The sequence below is a fragment of the Corylus avellana genome (assembly GCF_965113065.1).
Source record: "Corylus avellana chromosome 5 unlocalized genomic scaffold, dhCorAvel1.hap1.2 SUPER_5_unloc_2, whole genome shotgun sequence".
Lineage (NCBI taxonomy): Eukaryota > Viridiplantae > Streptophyta > Magnoliopsida > Fagales > Betulaceae > Corylus > Corylus avellana.
This window is the reverse complement of record NW_028290468.1, coordinates 41,532-61,524: the sequence shown is the minus strand read 5'-3', so window position 1 is coordinate 61,524 and position 19,993 is coordinate 41,532. Positions and strand designations below refer to the sequence as shown.

General features: G+C 35.3%; 1 protein-coding gene and 2 long non-coding RNA genes across 8 annotated transcripts; all 3 read left to right on the top strand.

Annotated features, from left to right (window-relative positions):
* Positions 1-1,361: 1,361 nt before the first annotated feature.
* LOC132182322 (putative disease resistance protein RGA3) lies at positions 1,362-6,772 on the top strand. Its single transcript, XM_088512007.1, has 3 exons — positions 1,362-4,430; positions 4,535-4,595; positions 6,693-6,772. The coding sequence occupies exons 1-3, from the start codon at positions 1,362-1,364 to the stop codon at positions 6,770-6,772; spliced, it is 3,210 nt and encodes a 1,069-aa protein (XP_088368133.1).
* A 1,470-nt stretch (positions 6,773-8,242) lies between these two features.
* Positions 8,243-9,488, top strand: LOC148582966 (uncharacterized). Of its 2 annotated transcripts, none has more exons than XR_015909531.1 (4): positions 8,243-8,271; positions 8,445-8,550; positions 8,866-9,008; positions 9,200-9,488. It is a non-coding gene; the product is annotated as an uncharacterized LOC148582966 (long non-coding RNA). The 2 variants fall into 2 exon arrangements; XR_015909532.1 differs by having other exon boundaries at positions 8,863-9,008.
* A 4,765-nt stretch (positions 9,489-14,253) lies between these two features.
* Positions 14,254-17,436, top strand: LOC132182324 (uncharacterized). 5 transcript variants are annotated; one of them, XR_015909528.1, is made up of 7 exons: positions 14,254-14,358; positions 14,514-14,726; positions 14,976-15,102; positions 15,448-15,644; positions 15,744-15,872; positions 16,215-16,353; positions 17,187-17,436. It is a non-coding gene; the product is annotated as an uncharacterized LOC132182324 (long non-coding RNA). The 5 variants fall into 5 exon arrangements; XR_015909529.1 differs by having other exon boundaries at positions 14,254-14,389; XR_015909527.1 differs by lacking the exons at positions 14,254-14,358; positions 14,514-14,726 and having other exon boundaries at positions 14,733-15,102; positions 16,218-16,353.
* The last annotated feature ends 2,557 nt before the right edge of the window (positions 17,437-19,993 follow it).

The window sequence follows — 19,993 nt, the reverse complement described above, 5'->3', positions numbered from 1 at the left end:
AAATATTTGTAATGTATATTTCTTTTTTGTACCTTGGTCCGAACATAAAGTTTTCTTTTTCCTTAAAATGTATCATATTCTAGGAGCTCATTCTATTAATATTTTCATAACTTTTGAATAAATAAACGAAAGTAGGGTTAATCTTGAAATTTCACTAAAAAAGTGGTTTAGTTTTCTTCCAAAATTCTCAAAATTGTTTTTATGGGGGCTTGGGTAAGAAATGGCCCATTTGAACCTCCTCCTAACTAGGTAAACCAGATATGGCCCACAACTCACTAAATGGACCTAAATTAGAGCACTACACTCTGGTCACTTGGCCCATTGGCCCACAACACATATATCTAAGGCTTTTAACTTGACGAAATTTGGATCAAATACCCACCTAAACATGCCATGGACTGAAAGTTTAATTTCCAGATTTAACCCAAAGCTCTTCTTGATGCCATATATGTGAAATTACTTATTTTCTTGATATAGTCTTAACACCGCTTGAGGGTTATGTTTAGAAGGTTTTTACCACTCAAATGAGCCATTGAAAAGAGGTTTTTGGCTATAAAAGTTTCTGGTTTTTGGCTTTTGGTATTAGATCCTATGTCTATTTCATGAATGAACATCATTATAAACGTCATTTTTAAAGGACAATATTTTCTTCCAAAAAGATCAACACATCTTGTACACATAGACTTAAATTGCTTTCTGGTTATAACCTATCATCTTACAAAATTATGAATGAAACATTAAATTATGCCCATCATTAGGGATAAGACTATGCCATGGATTAGTCCATTAGGTTAAGAAATTAATTATCTCTTATAATCTCTTTTAGGGTCTTTGATCCAATTTTTATTAAGTTCACTAGGGCCAATAACATTGGTTCATATATCTAAAGCCCAAGACATTGGGCTAAAACTCATACTAACTTATATCAAATATGGGACGTTACAGTAACAATGTTTTCATGTATCATTTTGACATATATAGATGCTTTTATATTCCATTGTTTTGTCTGTTTTCTTTATCCTTACAACTGCTATAAATAGAGTCTTACAAAAAACAGTCTCATTTGTAAGAGTACTAACCATATGCGAAAAATGTACGGTTAATTAAGTTGCGACATCTTTCCAAGGAGCAAATGGCGTCTAGAAAAAGTCACATAAATTATCGGCCCCCATTATAAACCCAACTATTCAATGGTAAGGGAATTCTAAAACTATCACCATGAACGGATTGGAATGGATGGTTGTAAATAAAACAACCAAAAAAAAAAAAAAAATCTAACTTAAACTTACAACAATTACAAACATGACCTTCATATTTTCCTTAATTACACATATAGCCCAAAAAATGTTTAACTTTTCGCAATGGACCGTACTAAATATTTGGGAGTATTACAGGTACGCATCTTCTTTTCCAAATCGAACCAGCTTGTATATGGCTTTAAAATGGGTCATAGGATCAAGGCAGTTAGGGCAAGACTCGATGAAATTGCAACTGATAGGATCAAATTTGGCTTCAATGAGCACACCACAGCGACACAGTTTGAGCACATGAAAAGACAAGATACACACTCATTTGTACATGGGGAAGATGTCATTGGGAGAGAGGATGATAAGGAGTCCATTAAAAAGCTGTTATTCAATCCCAATATGAATGAGAAGAATGTTTCCATAATTCCCATAGTTGGGATTGGTGGACAAGGAAAGACCACGCTTGCGCAGTATGTGTACAACGACGAGGAGGTTCGAAGACATTTTGACCTGAGGATGTGGGCATGTGTCTCTGATCCTTTTGACGTGAAAACTATCATTGTAAAGCTTATAGAATCTGCGACTAAGGAGAGACCTAAAAGCCTTGAGATGGATCCATTGCAAAGTGAGCTTCGAGCAAAAATTGATGGGAAGCGATATTTACTTGTTTTAGACGATGTGTGGAATGAGAATCGTGGTACATGGTCCAACTTGGAAAAGTTGTTAGTGGGTGGCCTAAGAGGAAGCAAAGTTTTGATTACTACACGTAGCGAAAAGATTGCAGAGATTACAGGTACAGTTTCACCATATCCTTTGAGAGGTTTATCTGAAAGCAGTTCTTGGAATTTATTTAAGAAAATGGCATTTAAAAACGGGGAAGAGCCAAATAATCCAAAGCTAGTAGAAATTGGAAGGGAGATCATACAAAAGTGTGCACAAGTTCCTCTTGCTATAAGGAGCATTGGGAGTCTATTATATTTCAAAAATTCAGAAGATGATTGGTTGTACTTTAAAAACCATGATCTTTACAAAATAACTCAACAAGAAAATGATATTTTTCCAATACTTAAGTTGAGTTATGATCATCTCCCATCACACTTAAAGCAATGTTTTGCCTTTTGTTCGTTGTTTCCAAAAGATTATGAAATTGAAATGAAGGTGTTGATTCAGTTATGGATAGCTCAAGGCTTTCTTCATTCATCAGATGGAAATAGACATCTTGAAGATATTGGTCGTGAATATTTTATGGATTTGCTTTGGAGGTCGTTTTTCCAAGACGTACAAAGAGATATAGTTGGTGAAATAGGAAAGTGCAAAATGCATGACCTTATTCACGATCTTGCACAGTCAGTAGCAGGTGAGGAGTGCACAATTTTATATCCAGATAGAGAAAAAGTAGTTGGAAGAACTTGTCATGTGGCATTTCATTCTTCAGATTCATTACCAGATATTCCTGCTCTTTTGCCCAAGCCTAACAAAATGAGAACACTTCTTCTACGCATTCCAATACTTCCAGGATTTGATGATGTGCTTAACTTAAACAATTCAGTACTTGAGTTGAATAAGCCAGTCTCTAATACACTTATTTCAAGTTTTAAATGCTTGCGTGCTTTGAATTTGAGTCGGTCGAATATTCAAAAAGTGCCGAATTCCATTGGAAAGTTAGAGCATTTAAGATTTCTAGATCTGTCTAGGAATGAAGATATCAAACTACTCCCTGCTTCTATAACTAAATTGCAGAATTTGCAAACACTAAGACTTGAATTTTGTCGTGGGCTTAAAGAATTGCCAGAAGAGACTAGAAACTTAATCAGCCTTAGGCATCTTGGGCTAGAAGGGTGTGATAGCTTGACTCATATGCCTCAAGGACTGGGAAAATTGATTGCTCTCCAAACATTGTCGCTATACATTTTAGGGAAGAAAAAAAGTTTTCTTTCCAAGCCAAAGGGTAGGCTAGGGGAGCTGGATGGTTTAGATGAGTTGAGAGGAGACTTATGGATCAAGGGTTTAGAGCACTCGAGATATTCTCCATCAAAAGCAAGGGCTGCAAATTTGGAGAGGAAGCGACATCTTCAATGGCTGATTTTAGAGTGGGACCCAGAACCTAGTGATGAAAGTGATAAGGCAATTGCAAATGATGAACAACTATTGCAAAACCTTCGGCCGCACCTAAATTTGAAATTATTATCTATAGTTGGGTATGCAGGTGTGAAGTTATCTAGTTGGGTGTCCTCGCTCTCAAATTTGACTTCTATTCTAATATCGGATTGTAAATGGCTTCAACATATCCCACCATTGAACCGATTCCCTTTTCTCAAGCGTCTTTTTCTTAGTGACTTAAGTGAGCTGGAGTATATAAGCAATGATGGTAGTGACGTGTCCTCTTCTCCGCTCAAAATTCTTAGACTTGGTGATTTGCCAAAGTTCAGGGGATGGCGAAAGACGAGGGAAACAGATCATCTTCCATTATTCCCTTCATTTCCTTCCCTTTCTTTTTTATGTATAAAGAATTGCCCTATGATGTCTCTAACAACACCCTCCTCTCCCTCTCCCCTTTCTGATCTCCCCAAATTGAAGTATCTTTATCTTGTGGAATTAGAGCAACTTGAATATCTGCCACTAGAGTGGCTGCAGAACCTCACTTCTCTTGAGACCTTGGGGATTATAGATTGTCATAAAATGAGAATATCAATTTCTCCACTCTTTCAACATCTCACCTCACTTGAAAATCTGACTATTATTCGTTGCAAAGAACTTACCAGCAATGAGAATGAAGATGGCGCACATGGCCTTGGACCTACAAGATTTGGTCATCTATCTATCATTGGCGTTCCAAATTTAGTATCTCTTCCAAGAGAGCTTAGAGATGTTACCACTCTGCAAGGGCTTCAAATTATGGTTTGCCCTAGTTTGGTGTCTTTACCGGAGTGGATAGGCGATCTTACTTCACTTCAGGAGCTTGGAGTTGTAAATTGTCCGAAGTTAATATCACTGCCCGAAGGTATGCGCCGCCTCACCTCTTTACGTCGTTTGACAATTGCGGAGTGTCCTTGCTTGGAGGAAAGATGTGAACAAGGAATGGGAGAGGATTGGCCAAAGATTGCTCTTGTCCCAAACTTTCGTAAAGGCGGTGATGGTAGTCTCAAAGAATGGATGGCAAGCCGAATTCGCCAATATCTTGAGGTTTTAAGTCACCAAGTAGACAATAATTTTTCTTCTTCTTGTTGTTCCTCTTTATTTTACTCTGTCAGGCTTTTGATATATATCTTATTTGATTTCATATGCAGGAAGCATGTAGTTTCACATATGGACGCTTCTTTAGACAATTAGATAGCTCGCGCATTTACAGTATTTTTTCCTATCTTTCACTTCAATAGCATTTCTAGTATTGTTTTCTTCTTTTAGTTTTTCAACATTTCTTTCATTTCCATTTGAAATTTAAATTCTACAAACAGTAGCATCACGTATTAGGTAAAAGACTTATAATTAATAGATGAGGGAAGTCAATCCAGTGGCGGAGCCACGTTGGTCTTTGGGGGTGCCGTGGATTTAATTTTTTTTTTTCTACCCACGTAACCCACGGCACCCCAACGGCACACTGCACTGTGTAGTAGTAATCCAGGTGGGTGTTTCATGTTTGATTGTTCATTTGTTTGAACTTTGAAGGCTTAGTCTTGAGAGGGGAAGAGAAGAGGTGAGTCTGGTGAGGAGTGAGGAGGTGAGTTGGTGAGGAGTGAGCAGTGAGGACTCTTGTCTCGTGAAAGGTGAAAAATTGGAAATAGAAGATAAGAAATGAGTGGTTAAAAGATAAGAATAAAATTTTTTAAGAAAAAAAAAAAAAAAACCATGCAAGGAGTAGGCTGTGACTTGCGCGATTTTTTTTTTTTCTCTAAGCAGTTGGCTTGCGCGTGAGTTGAAGACTGAAGTTGAAGGAAGGAAAATAATAATAATAATAAAAGAAATAGTTGTAGACAGTAGAATGGTGAGTTTTAAGGTAGAAAAAATATATATTAAAGAGAAAAGAAAGGCATTAGATTCTATAAGGTGAGGAGAACTAAGACAAAAAGATGAAGATAGGCGGTTAGAATTTAGATTGTAGAAGGGTGAGTTAGTGGAATTTGAAGGAAGAAAAAAAATACATGAACAGAGTAAATGTAAGCATTAAAATCTAGAAGGTAGAAGGTGTGAAGTGGAATTTTAAGGAAGAAAAAAATAAATAAATAGAGGAGTAGGTGTGAGGAGGTGAATTTTTTTTTTTTAAAAAAAAAAAAAAAAATTATGGTGAGAAAGTTTAGAATACAATTTAAACTAAAATAGAAGTACTAAAATTAATTATTGTGGGAGGAAGTTTAGAAGACAATTTAGAAGATAATTTTTTTTTTTTTGTCTTCAATCATTTCTTTTTCTAATTCATTATTTGTTTTGATTGGTTTACAGCATTTGGCTAGACCTTATTGTGTTTGGTTTGTTTTCAAGAAATCCCTTAAGATACAATTGATTCATTGAAAAGTACTAATTTTTCTTAAACACGATTAATTGTGCTCAAGTTTATTTCGTAAGTGGTAAGTAGTTTGTATTATTATGTGTTTGTGATAGTTAGATAATATCTTGAATGGTTACTTTGTTTGTTGAAGTTCTTGTTTAGCTTTTTGTTGTTGTTGCTCATGTCTATAGCAACCTAAACACTTTTGTATTGGAAATGGAAGTTTTTTTTTTCATATAGTGCCGACATGTTACATTTCTAATATATTAATTTAAGCACGAATTTTTATAGATATTTTGTTGTAATGCATATATTGTGTGAATTACCAAATTTTTTAGGGTGGAGAAAATTTTTAGGACACAAAAAAAATTTTAGTGGCACCCCCAATATAAATTCTCTGGCTCCGCCACTGAGTCAATCCCATCCCAAATTTTCACAAAAATTTAATACAAATTTGCATTACTATGTTAGGATTTTCTCAGTGTCAAATGTAGATTCTGTTGAACGAACGGATAAAAGTTACATTTTTATTATTTTCATTGAAAATTTTTGGGTTATAGTTGAATTTATTATTTTGTTTCTTGATCGAAAGCAGCAATTCATGAAATGGGTTGTGGGAATCATGTGGATATTTCTACAATCTGTTTGGATAAGACAAATTCATTTCTTCAAAGAGACTTGGTGTAATTGAGTTTCTCTCTTTTATCTAATGGTGGAATTGTACTAGTGATACGTATACCAATGTTAAAATGTCAAATGCTATTCCTTCAAAGAGACTTGGTGTAATTGAGTTTCTCTCTTTTATCTAATGGTGGAATTGTACTAGTGATACGTATACCAATGTTAAAATGTCAAATGCTATTCCTTCTTCCTTATTTCACTTGCAGAAACAATTGAAGCAATTGAAGCATTTTTGATTTATGATTTTAGAGAATTTCTGATTTATCGGATTTCATATGCAGATGCAATTGAAGCACTGGCATACATAGATTTAAGATTTGGAGCCAACTCGAAACCTTATCACTCTGCAGCTAAGCATTAAGTTGAGAAGTTGGGAATTTGAGATGGAAAAATTAAGAAAAATCTGTATGATTCCTGGAATATCATCTTAAGGCTTGGTCTTTTAATTATCTTCTCAAAGATCATAAGGTGCTGAAAGCTGAAGCAGTAGATATTAGCCTTGGAGTGGATCAGGAGGCGTTTGTGAAAAGGGTGCTCCATGTCAATTGCCGAAAAGGAGACAATTCCTCTTCTACGTGTTGGCCTATAACTTTTATATGTCTTTGCCCGTGGTCCCATGTTCCATTTCCTCTTGCCTGGGAATTGTGTCCTTTTCACTTAACTCACTCCTTCCTTGATTGAAAAAATATCATTTCACAACAGAGGCTAAGAAGGGAGCTTTAAAATGAAGGTCTTCTTTTTTGCCCTTTTGAAGGAAACCCTGGGAAAGAGGTGGGGAGTTGGGAGTTGGGATCAAGAGTTGTTTGGGTATTTTCCCGGATTTCTATATGATTTTTAAAATGTGTTTGATGGCTTTGTTTGGATTAGAAGCACGATCTTGATATTTAAATATGGACATGCACAACTAGTGTTTGAATATTAGGAGTTATGATCCATTTTGTTAATGTAGAATACTTGGGTATCTTATGATTGTGGGGTAGATTTAAGATTGGGCAAAATGCAGTTTACCCCCTTGAAGTTTCAAAGGTTTTTCAATTTTAACCCTAAAGTTCAAAAATTGGCAATCTACCCCCCTGAAGTTTCAAAAATTAGCAATTTAAACCTTCCGTTACTAATTTCCGTTAAATTTGACGGAAATTTTTTTAAAAAGTCAGAGGGTAATGATGTAATTTCATAGATTTCCGTCAATTTAGACGGAAAAATTAAACAGAGGGTTTAAATTACCAATTTTTGAAACTTCAGGGGGTAGATTGCCAATTTTTAAATTTTGGGGTTAAAATTAAAAGACTCCTAAAACTTCATGGGGTAAACTGCATTTTTCCCTCTAAGATTTATTCTTATACTCTGAATGCTTGATACTTTATGTCCCTTGATGAGATAATATGTATTGGAAATCCATTTATATTTTTATGCCTTCCTCTGTTATTTGATGAACAAAAAAAATGGGAACAGCTTTGTGATTTTGAATGGAGTATGTGATAGTTACATAATTTTGATAAAAACTGACATAAATTGCAGGTCTGCCAGCTTGAGTAGCAACTGTTTGATCATGTTTTCCCATCTTCTTCAGAGGATGTTTCAAGTTTGGCTCCATTGATTAGTCCTCTGTTTATTCATCAAATATTCTCCTCTTTTTCCATGTGGTGCCATGGTTGAGGCTTATTCAATAGAAAGTATAATTTGTAATACAGTGGGGATCAATCAGATTTTCACGGCTATGATCTAGTTAGCTTAACCAACTTTGATGTCATGTGCTTTTTTGTAACTTTACAAAGTTGAACTGAAGTTTGTGACTTTGTTCTGCAGCTTGATGTGATATTGCAACTCAGATCAAGTGAAGGAAGATGGATCTAAGAGGAGGTTTGCTACTTATGATTAAGTTGTCCTTTAGCTTATAATTTGTTCTTCATTTTTATGTTTCTCTTGTGGACCAAAGAGGAGGTCATACTTTGAATGAAGTTTGATAATTGTTTGCAAAGAATGGGTGCATTGATCCATCGTCTTATTATGCATTTTTTCTCTCCAATTTACAGCTTACTTTATATAGAGACAGCTGATAGACCTGGATTACTGGTAGAAATCATCAATATTATTGCTGATTTCAACATTGATGTGGAATCAGCAGAGAGTGACGCAGAAGTATGCTCTCTCTCTCTCTCTCTCGCTCTCTCTATGTGTTTAAAAATCCTCTGTTTAAATGCCAGTGATCGGTATTGGATAAAAGACTTATGATAGACCAGGGAAGTCAAACCCATCCCAAATTTTCATAGAAACTCAACAAATTTTTTGCATAACTCTTAGTATTCTCATAATCAATTGCATATTTAGAGAGATTCTTTTTATTATTATTGTTACTAGAGTCATTGTTGATGGATTGATTTTACCTTTTTACTATTTTCATTGGAAAATTGAGTTATTATTGAGTTTATTATTTGGTTTTTTGATGGTCAGCAGAGACTTGCATAAAAAATCATCAATTGATGAAGTGGATGTGAGAATCATTGGGGGATTTCTACAATATTCTGGGATATGTCAGCCTCACTTGTACTCAAAACAATGGAAACTATACAGAGCACTTTCATGATGAGGAAGATCGGGTGAGTAAATGGTGCAAGCATGTTGAGCCTGTGAAAGTGGACATTCAATTAACCATATTATTTTGAATTTTTAAATACTATTCTGCCTACAATTTGTTGAGCAACTTTTATTAGCATTTAGAACTTAAAAGACATGATCAGAAATCCTAGCTGTCATTAAATGCCACCTAACAAGTATTTTGCATTTTCAGGTTTCTTCCACTTGCTTGAAAGCATTTTAATCTCAAAAGGCAGTGAGAATGCTTGCTTGTCTTCAAGTGAAATCAGTTGTTTTGCTGACTGGAATTGAAGATCATGTTAGCCATCCACTCTGTTTATGTGTCTCTTGTTAGTGCAGTGCTCATATTGATCTCAATTGTTGTAAAATGCGAATATCCATGTCTCCCCTCTTTCAACATCTCACCTCACTTGAAAATCTGTCTATTCTTCGCTGCAAGGAACTTATCAGCAATGAGAATGAAGATGGCACAGGATGCCTTGGACCTACAAGATTTGGTCATCTATCCATAATAGATGTTCGAAATTGGTTTCTCTCCCAAGAGAGCTTAGAGATGTTACCATCTCTCCAAGGGCTTCAAATTATGGACTATCCTAGTTTGGCATCTTTGCCAGAGTGGATAGGCGATCTCACTTCACTTTAGGAGCTTGGAATCGTAAATTGTCTGAATTTAATATCACTGCCCGAAGGTATGCACCGCCTCACCTCTTTACGTTGTTTGATAATTGTGAAGTGTCCTCGCTTGGAGGAAAGATGTGAACAAAGAATGGGAGAGGATTGGCCAAAGATTGCTCATGTTCCAAACTTTCAAAATGGCGGAGATGGTAATGGTATAGAGTGGAACGCAAGCCAAACTTGCCAAATTTATCAGGTTTTTAATTCTTCAATTAGACAGTAATTTTCTTCTTCGCTTTACTCTATGAGGCTTTTGATATATATCATATTTGATTTCATATGCAGGAACAATTTAAGGTTTTACGTATAGACACTTCTTCGAACCTTGCCGACAATTAGATTTGTACAAAGCTCTAACTTTTACATTTTGTTTCCTAACTTTCACTTCAATGGCATTTCCAGTATTGTTTTCTTGTCCTTTTTTAAATATTTCTTGTGTTTCCATTTGCAATTTAATTTCTACGAACGGTAGCATCATGTATTAGGTAAAAGACTTATAATAGATCAGGGAAGTCAACCCCATCCCAAATTTGGACAAAAATTTAATACAAATTTTGCATTACTGTGTTAGGATTTTATCAGTATCAAATGTAGATTTTGTTGAATGAATGGATGAAATTTACATTTCAGATGAAAAAAAAAAAGAAAAAAAAGCAAAATGTACGGGAACTTGATTTTTCACTCCAAACTGCGTTGAGGATCGATGTGAAGCCTCTTCTGCTTTGTTGATCTCTTAAAAGGCATCTCGATATTGTGGTTGGAAAACCAAACCTGGAAACTACAATACTCCTGGAATAGCATGTTCAGGATTGGGCTTGTAGTGATCAATCAAATTGTTCCATCCTCTTCATCTTGGTTTCCATGCTTCCACTTCCACTTGCCTTGATATCGTGCTGTTTTCACTCAACTCACTCCTTACTCAAAAAGTCTCCTTTCACAACTAAGGCCAAGAAAGGAGGAGTCTAAAGTGAAGGCATTTTTTTTTTTTTTTTTCACTCTTAAAGGAAACCCTGGGAAAGAGGTAGAGCTGGAAGTGGTGCCCCCTCAATAATCATTTGTGCATTTATCCAGTTTTCTATATTTGTTTTTTAAAATGTGTTTGATAGCTTCGTTTAGATTAGAAGCACAATGTTGATTTTATTTTATCTGATCATGCAGGAGGCAACAGGAGCTTTGAATATATTAAAACAGAGTTTTGAATACTAACATAGAGATACTTTCAGATCTGCATATCACCCACTAATTTCATTTTTCTGTAAGTTGTCTTGTTTTCCTCATTATATCATCTTCTCCATATATGTGAATTCTGAACTTTTCAATTCAGCAAAAAGAAACCTATAAAATTGCATGCAATTACTTTTTATCTTTATAAATAATTGGTATATATCTTGAACATTATGATTTATGACTGTACTTCAACTTCCTTTTTTCTAAAATTTTCCATGATATTAATTAACACTTGACCAAAGAGTCAAAAGACAACGCTTGTACAGTTGAACTTTCGTCATTACTTTGTACCCCTTCAATTGTTCTGTTAACACATGGCCTTAGTTGTTGCATTTCCTGATTGATGTAACACTTCCCTTTCACGTGAGACTTCAATTTTTCCTTAATAGGTGAGACTTGACACATGGCCTTGCATCATCAATAGGCTTACTAGTGGAGATGAGCAAAAGCAAATTGAACCGCTTGATAGTCTATCCTCAAAAATTTGAACAATATTGCTTATTCAACATGTAAAAGGATGCCAAGGTATAATATTAGCTTTCCCTTTCCTTGTGCAGGCCGAGCAGAATGAGCTTCGTGATGAGAAGCAGAGGCTCAAGGCTGGCAAAGAGAAGTTGGAGGAGCAAGTGAAAGCAATGAGTGCTCAACCAGGCTCCCTGCCTCATCCCTCTGCAATGTTGGGTACATTTTCTGCACAAGCTGATGCCTTTCATTGGTTGTCTCAACATGGCAATTCATGGCACCTACTGTAGTTGACACATCACAGGATCATGTATTACGCCCTCCAGTTGCTTAAAATTGAACACACCCAGGGTTTGGTTCATGCTACTTGCAAGGCAATGGTGTTTCTTTTGTTATGTTTTTTATGTAATTGTTTTCAACTACTTCTGTGTTGGTATCTTAGGGTCAGAGATGTAAATAGGTGCAACATCTATGTATAGACAGCATAGTGACTAGAACTTCTTGTGGATTTCTGCTCATCTTGTGTACAATAAAATATGCAAATGCTTTGAAATTTAAGTTGTTGAAAGGAAGTGGGTACATGTCTTTAACAAATGCTTTTGATCATCATCTCTGAATTAGTGGCAGCCTGTGCTAGGGTTGAGCTTTTTGAGCGTCAGGTTATTTTCCCTTGCTTCTAGTAATTTGTTTTTTGAATATCCTAAATACCCACCCTCAACTACTCATCAGAGGCATGAGGGCATCGACATTACCTGCATTTGTAAGCGGCAAATGATTCTCAAACTTTCAAAATTTCAGTTTCACTGTTTCAAATTGTTTCAAAAATTAGGCCAGTCACGAAGAAGACAATACATAGTTGCAAACGATGCTGTTTAAACAAGTCTTGAATTATATATACGAAACGCTCCATTTCAATTAAACCCCATGAGTTGCGTTTTGTTTTTTAATGAAAAAATGCTTCGTTATCCGTACCTAAGAGTTGAGTTGCGTGAGAGCCTCTCCAACAACAATAGCTAAAATGACTAGTGAAAAAGTACAAATTTTCATTTTACCCATTGCTTTTTCTATAGTCACTCTAACAAATTCTTTATTCTACTATTTATTTTAATTAAATATTAGAGAAATAATAGGTATATTAACTCTTTTACTAACAGGGGCTTATTAAATTAATATGTAACTCATTCATTGGTAGTCGTTACAGTTTTGTTGAAGATCTAGTTAAAGAGGTTCGAGTGGATTTGGTTGAAGGAATAATAAAGGATGATGCAGGATAATCCAAAGGCGAGTCAGATGGCGATGGAGGGAGCATTGTATTTGTAGGAGTGGATTCTTGCGCTTGCGTTGGTGAGTTAAATTTTGCAAGCAGGGGCGGAACTACATGCAAGCCCCATGTTTCCCCAAATTTTTTTAAAAAAATTCCCTTAGAATTTAAAAAGAAAAAATAGAATATGCCCCCCCAAATATTTTTATTTTGTACTTTTGCCCCTCAAACTATAATTGCTAGCTCCACCCCTATTTGCTAGTGAAAACAACATTGAACATTGCAAGTGAAACCTTACATGTTGCTTTTCTTTCAAGTGAATGCTCACTTCAAATGTTTTATTGTTTGGTCTTTGGAGTTGGTTTTAGTATAGTGAAGATATGGCAAATCACAGACTTATTATAGACCAGGAAGTCAATCCAATCCGTAATTTTGATTGAAAAAAAAAAAAAAATCAATATGAATTTTGCATTTCCCTGTTTGAATTTTCTAGTGTCAAATGTAGATCAGATCGTGTTAAACGATTTGGACGAACTATATATTTTCATTATTATTGCTATTGGGGCCTATTTGCTAGCTGGTTCGTTCAAGGATGGAACTTATACCTATACTATTTAATTTCATTGGTAATTTTGAGTTATTGTTGAGTTTATTATTTGATTTTTTTTGATGGACACATGCTTAGGAGACAGCAATTCATGAAATGGGTTGTGGGAATCATGTGCGGATTACTGGAATCTGTTTGGATAAGACAGCCTTAATTCTTCAAAGAGGCCGAGTATGGCCGGCTAAGAAGGCAGACGCAAACAAGGGACTTGGTATATGTTTCTCTCTTTATCTGATGTGTATACCAATAGTATATGCCAATGCTATTCCTTCTTCCTCAGTCACTTCTGAGGGTTTTCATATTTAGAAGAGCTTCTGATTTCATGTGCAGAACCAATTGAAGCACTATTTAAGATTTGGAGCCAATTCTAAATTAACTTCTTCACTCTGCAACAATGCAACAAATTGAGAAGCTGGGAATTAGATATCGTTACTTTCATCAGTACAATTTTTCATTCCACATTTGATTTCTTCACAACAGTGCTTGATTTCTTAGTCCAATTAACTACTCCAAGAATACGACGTCTTTGCTGCTTTGTTGATCTTTCCAAAAGTATATCGATATTGTGGTTGGAAAATGAAATTTGATGCCTTGATGGAGCTAGATAAGGCTATAGCTCAGTTTAAGTAGTCTACCGGATTTTAGTTTGATAGAAATTAATTCGTCTTCTTTGGCTGTTCTCTTAACTTGGACGTGAAGAAACAAAAAATATTTGAATACCTTTGGGTGTTACCAAGGCCCCTGCTGCTATCCATGACCAAACAGAGTTTACTCAAATCAGAAGGTAAAAAGGGTACCTGTTTTTGCTTAGAAACTGTGTCAAGCAAGCCCAAAAATCCAGGATCATGGTCAACCTCTTACTTTCTTTATAAAGAGTATTTAACTTAATTGATGTGAATAAATTATACAAATTAATTCTCAAAAAAAAAAATATATACCTTTATTTCTACAAGTAAACATAGTAAAACTAATTTTATTATCTGTTCTAACTTGTAGAGCTCTTTGATGCAGCTCTTGATTCCGATTCTACACTGGTCACACTCTTTTTCTGGCCAGGTCTACATGGAATGCTTACTTGTCTTCAAGTGTAATTCGTTGCTTGACTGGAACTGAATATAATGTTAGCCAACCACTCTGTTTATGTATTTATTGTTAGTGCTGCCTTTCCATATATTCTTTGGAATTTATTTTCATGGTTTTGTTATATCTAAATAGGTTTTCTAGTGTGTTGAAGATTCAGATTTTTTTTTTTTTTTTTTTTTTTTAATGTGCTAGAAATTTAAAATATTAGGCACTGATGCCTATGAAAGCCAGGATCAGAGTAATCTCACTTCAAGGCTGGATGGAATGAGATACTTGAATGCTGGAGCAACAACTGGTGAAACTTCAAATTATGAAGATTTACTTGAATGTTCTCTGCTGATTGATCTGGCAAGTTATTTACATGCAGATTCTGCCATGATAAAGTCAGTGAAATTGAATGGATATGTAAGTTCACCCTTATATTGTTTGCTTGATTGTACATAGATAATATCTTTAGTATCAATATTTATTTGCAGTGAAGCAACGGCTGAAATATTGTGTATGCAGTGCTTGAAAATTCAGCCTGTTGGACCAGTTTGCTCAATTCCTTCCTGTGGTAGACTATTGATAGCAGAGTACTATTGGTTCTCTCCTTTGCCTGTTGCCTAGAACTGGCTAAGCTATTGAGTCTTGTTACTGACTTGTTTGAAATAGGCACAAGATGAAGAAGAAGATGGTAGAAAGATGGGCCTCCCTTTTGGTATTCCAGAATGTACTGTGAAATGGGTGAAGCTATCATAAGTGTGGGTTATGCGGATCCTTTGATAGCAGTCTACTTAAGGTTGATTCCTATTCCTACATTGTAATTTAGTAAATAACTATTTCTTAAGGAAAGATAGCATGGATGATACAAATATTCTCCTAAAGTTTCTTGATGATAAAAGTAAACTAATTAAATTGAGCAGCAATTAAGTAAAATAGCATTACTCTTTAGATTGCTATTAGTGTGTAACAAAAAGAAAAAAAAAAAAAGATAGAAAAAAAAAAAAAAAAAATGCAAGTATGCTTACTTTAATCTCTTTCCTTCTTGCAACGATTGGTATATGCACAGTTATATTTTACTAGTGGGTGTTTGACTGTATTGCTTTCTCTTGTATTGTGTTTTTAATGAAGATTTTAACTTCAGAAAATGAAGATGCAGGGTTATCATGCATACCATAGTAAGAGAAGGAGGATTCTATCCTGGAGCCTGGAATGCCGGCCAAAACTGACAAGGCTGCCGTTTTAAGTGATGCTATGTGAGTGGTGACCCAGTTACAAAGTGAAGCCCAGAAGCTAAATGAATCAAATGAGGATTTGAAAATGAAGATTAAAGAATTGAAGGTGGGATTTTTTCAGAGTAACAACTTTCTTTTATATGTTTGGAGGATGTACTTCATTTAGAAACTGCTGCTTCATCTGCATTTCCCTTTTCTTGTGCAGGCTGAGAAGAAAATGCTTCGTGATGAGAAGCAGAGGCTCAAGGCGGACAAATAGAAGTTGGATTTGAAATATAGATGCTTCTTCAGACATTTCTGACAATCAAATTTATGCAAAGCTCTAACATTTCCAGTATTGTTTCCAATCTTTCACTTCATTGGGATTTCCAGTATTGTTTTCTTTTTTAATTTTTTCTTGCGTTTCTGTTTGAAATATAAATTCTGCAAATGGGAAGTCAATCCCATCCTAAATTTTTACAAAACTTCAATATAAATTTTGCACTACTCTGTTACGATTTTCTCAATATCAAATTTAGATCATATTGCACAATTTGGGAACGCTCTTTTCATTATTGTTGCTGTTGGAGCCTAACTGCAAGTAGTTCCAGCAATGGTTGAAATTTACACTTTCAATATTTTCATTGGAAATTTTTGAGTTATTGTTGAATTTATTATTTGGTTTTTTGATTGAAAGCAGCAATTCATGAAATTGGTTATGGGAATCAGGTGGAGATTTCTATAATCTGTTTGGATATGACAATCTTTCTTCTTCCAAGTGACTAATTTTGGCTGGTACCTTATTTCTAAGAAGGTAGAGACAAACAAGAGACTTGGTATAACTTTCTCTCTTTTTTCTGATAGTGGAATTTATTTCAGAATTTGCTGCGTCTTTGACTTCTTTAGGCATAGAATATAGAAACACCTATACCAATGTTAAAATGTCAATGATATTTTGAAGAATTTCCGATTTTCACTCTAAGGGTTTTGATATTTTGGAAAATTTATAATTTTCAATCATATGCTGAAAGAGTTAAAGCACTGACATACATGGATTTAAGATTCGAAACACTCTGCAATAAGTTGACAAGTCGGGAAATAGATCTTATATTGTCCTGTGTTCCTCTTCATCTTGCTTTTTAAGAATTGAAAGTAAATATTGATTTCACATTAATATGCAAGTTTAATAGTTCAATTCTACCACAGCTGGATTCTTTGAGGGCACTAAATGCAACATGTGTTTATTGGATTTTGTTGAGTTTAAACACATGGGTGGAAAAGAATTTAAGTTTCATATTAAAAAGATTAGACAAGTATGAATGGTTAATGTAACACAATTAAACCCAATTACAATAATTTTTTTTTAATTACAACCTGAAAGGAATTCCAATTGTATAATGGTGTGCTCATCTGCACAGCAGGCTTTCCATTGAAAGATTTTTTTTGCATGCAAAATAATTAGCAGTCTTACTCAATTATTCTACCGTATGCCTTTCTCATTTTCCTTGTTGTGCCATGGCTGAGGCTTATTCAGTAGAAAGTATAATTTGTAATACATTGGGAATCAGAGTTTTCATGGCTATGATCTAGTTAGCTCAACCAACTTCAATTTCATGTGTTTTCTGTAACTTTACAGGTTTGAACTGAAGTTTGTGATTTTGTTATGCAGCTTGATGTTGATATTGCAACTCAGATACAAGTGAAGGAAGATGGACATAAGAGGAGGTTCGCTACTTGTGATTAAGTTGTCTTTTAGCATTGTAATTTGTTGTTCATTTTTATGTTTCTCTTGTGGTTCTACCTTCGCAAGATCCAACCTGTTGGGTGGTCATATTCTGAATGAAGTTTGATACTTGTTTGCAAAGAATGGTTGCATATATTGATCTATCATCTTATTATGTATTTTTCTCTTCAATTTACAGCTTACTTTGTATAGAGACAGCAGATAGACCTAGATTACTGGTAGAAATCATCAAAATTATTGATGATATCAACAGAGATTAACGCAGAAGTATGCTCTCTCTCTCTCTTTGTGTGTTTAAATTGTACCAAATCATCCTTGAGCTAAAAAAATCCCCAGTTTAAATTGTGTGCTTCAAGATTTGATTTATGGTTCATAGCTGCATTTTGTGAGGCTTTTGCAACAGATGCCAGTGACTCGATCCCTTCTAGCTACCTTGAAAACGACTAATTATCAATAATGTTTAGTGAAAAAGCAAAACTAGATCAAGCTTGTTTGTCAAGTAAACCTTCTCCTGTGCAATGTATTTTTAAATTTTTAAAATGAGCATGTATTTCCCATTGCTGCTTTGTGACAAGGTAATCTTGGCAGCACATAAGAGCATATGGTTGTGCATTTTCAGTATAATGTAGTTTCCTTGTGCATAACTTCTTTTCATATAAAATATGCTGCTCAACTTCTTAAATGAATTCTTGATAGGTACTAGGAAACTGTTGTTAACAAATGTCCTTGCTCCTTTTTGTTTTATTCAGGTTAATGTATGGGGAGATCCTGTCACTCGTTTCTATCCCTTTGAGCTAAGGAGTAATTAGCGTGTGATATCAGTAACAACCCACCTGAACAACTTGCTTGGATAACAGTCATGGCTAATGCCATAATCCCTGTTAGTTTAGGTTTTGGCACATTCGGTTTGCATGTATGTTAGTGAAAATAATCACCTCAAAATGTTTCAGGAAGCAAATTCTAGAGGCATGTCCGGACCTCCAGAAAACGGGTCCGGACACAAAAACCAGCAAGGGTATTTTGAAGAGCAGGTCCGGACCGCCAGACACTAGGTCCGGACCTGATTTCCAGAAGCTGAGTTTGATGAAGCAGGTCCGGACTGCCAGATGCTGGGTCCGGACCTGATATCCAGAAAGTGTTTTTTGAAGGAGAGGTCCGGACCTCAGTTCCAGAGAACAAGATTTTTCTGAGATGTCCGGACACACGAATTGGAGGTCCGAACATCACTAGGTTACGAATTAGTAATCCTAGCCATGTCCGGACCCTAGATCAACCATGTCCGGACACGGCAGTCTTATGTTGTGTATTTTTCTATTTAAGCTACGGGAGTTTGCCATTGTAATCTACGTATTTTATTTAGAAAAATTAGGGTGCTTTGATAGAGAGAATTTGTTCAAGATTATTGTTGAAGAGAAAATACGTGAAGCCAATCGGAGTTCCGGTGAAAGGAAATCTTTTAGAAGAATCGTGCCAGATGTTCTGGAAAGGGCTACTGAGGTAGAAGTCAAGTGGGTCATTTGTCGTGTGCAAGGAAGAGTCAAAGGTTTTGTTATTCTTCTTGTATTCCTTATTCTTCTATATAGTGAATTGATTTCCTGGGTTTGGCTGCCCCGGAGAGGTTTTACATTTAGAGAGTTCTCTAAATGGTTTCCTCTTCGTAACCAAAGTTCTGTGTTCTTGATTGCATATTTCATATCAGTATTTAGTTGATCTTTTAACTGCTAAGTTAGATCTGTTTTCTGGATATTTTCTGTAAAACTCCTAGACGTGTGAGTAGGTGTTAATTGGAGTCATTTTAGAATTTTCAATTGGTATCAAAGCGGGTTCACTCTGAAGGATTTATTTCCTGAGTGTGATCCGAGACTCCATATCAAATGTCTCATACTGTTGCTCCTAATTCTCTTCCCGTCTTTGACAGAACAAATTATACTCTTTGGAAAATTCGTATGAGAGCATATTTTAAATCCATTAATGTTTGGCATATTGTCGAATCTGGATGGACACGTCCAGAAAAAGCAATAGCTGAATGGACAACAGAGGAAAAGAATAATGCTAATGCGAATGACAAAGCTATAAATGCTATTTACATCTCTGTTTCAAATGAGGAATTTTCTAGAATTTCTAGATGTGAAATAGCTAAGGAAGCCTGGGAAACTTTAGAAATCACACATGAAGGAACTAAGGTTGTTAGAACTTCAGAAATTCAAATGTTAGTTTCTCAGTTTGAGGAGGTTAGAATGCAGGAAGATGAAACTTTTGATGAATTTTATTCAAAGCTTAGTGTCATTAGAAACTCTACCATTAATTTGGGAAAGAAAATGGATGATGCTAAAGTGGTGAAAAAAATCTTAAGATCTTTGCCTGAGAGGTTTATTCCCCAAATTGCTGCTATACAACAGAGCAAGGACTTAGATACTATGAGAGTAGAAGAACTTGTAGGTTCCCTTCAGACCTTTGAGCTAATTCTTCCTAAACACAAGAACACCAAAAATATTGCTCTTAAGGCAAAAAATGTTAAGGTTGACTCTTGTGGTTCATCTGATGAGGATTCTGGAAATGAGGAAGAAATTGCTATGTTTGCTAAGAAGTTTAGGAAATTCTTTAGAGCCAAGAAAGGAAATTTTAGAAATAGCAATTCATAATTTTCTGAGAAATCTAGAAATGAGAATGTTGAGAAAGGAAAGTCACCTAGAGGTATCAAGTGTCACGAATGTGGAGGACATGGGCACATT

What these genes read in the sequence shown, in the direction of transcription:
- LOC132182322 (XM_088512007.1), top strand. Translation starts at nt 1,362, where the DNA reads ATGGACCGTACTAAATATTTGGGAGTATTACAGGTACGCATCTTCTTT. An exon ending in GAATTCGCCAATATCTTGAG is followed by an intron (nt 4,431 to 4,534) that starts GTTTTAAGTCAC and finishes TTTCATATGCAG; the next exon opens with GAAGCATGTAGTTTCACATA. An exon ending in AGATAGCTCGCGCATTTACA is followed by an intron (nt 4,596 to 6,692) that starts GTATTTTTTCCT and finishes TTTCATATGCAG; the next exon opens with ATGCAATTGAAGCACTGGCA.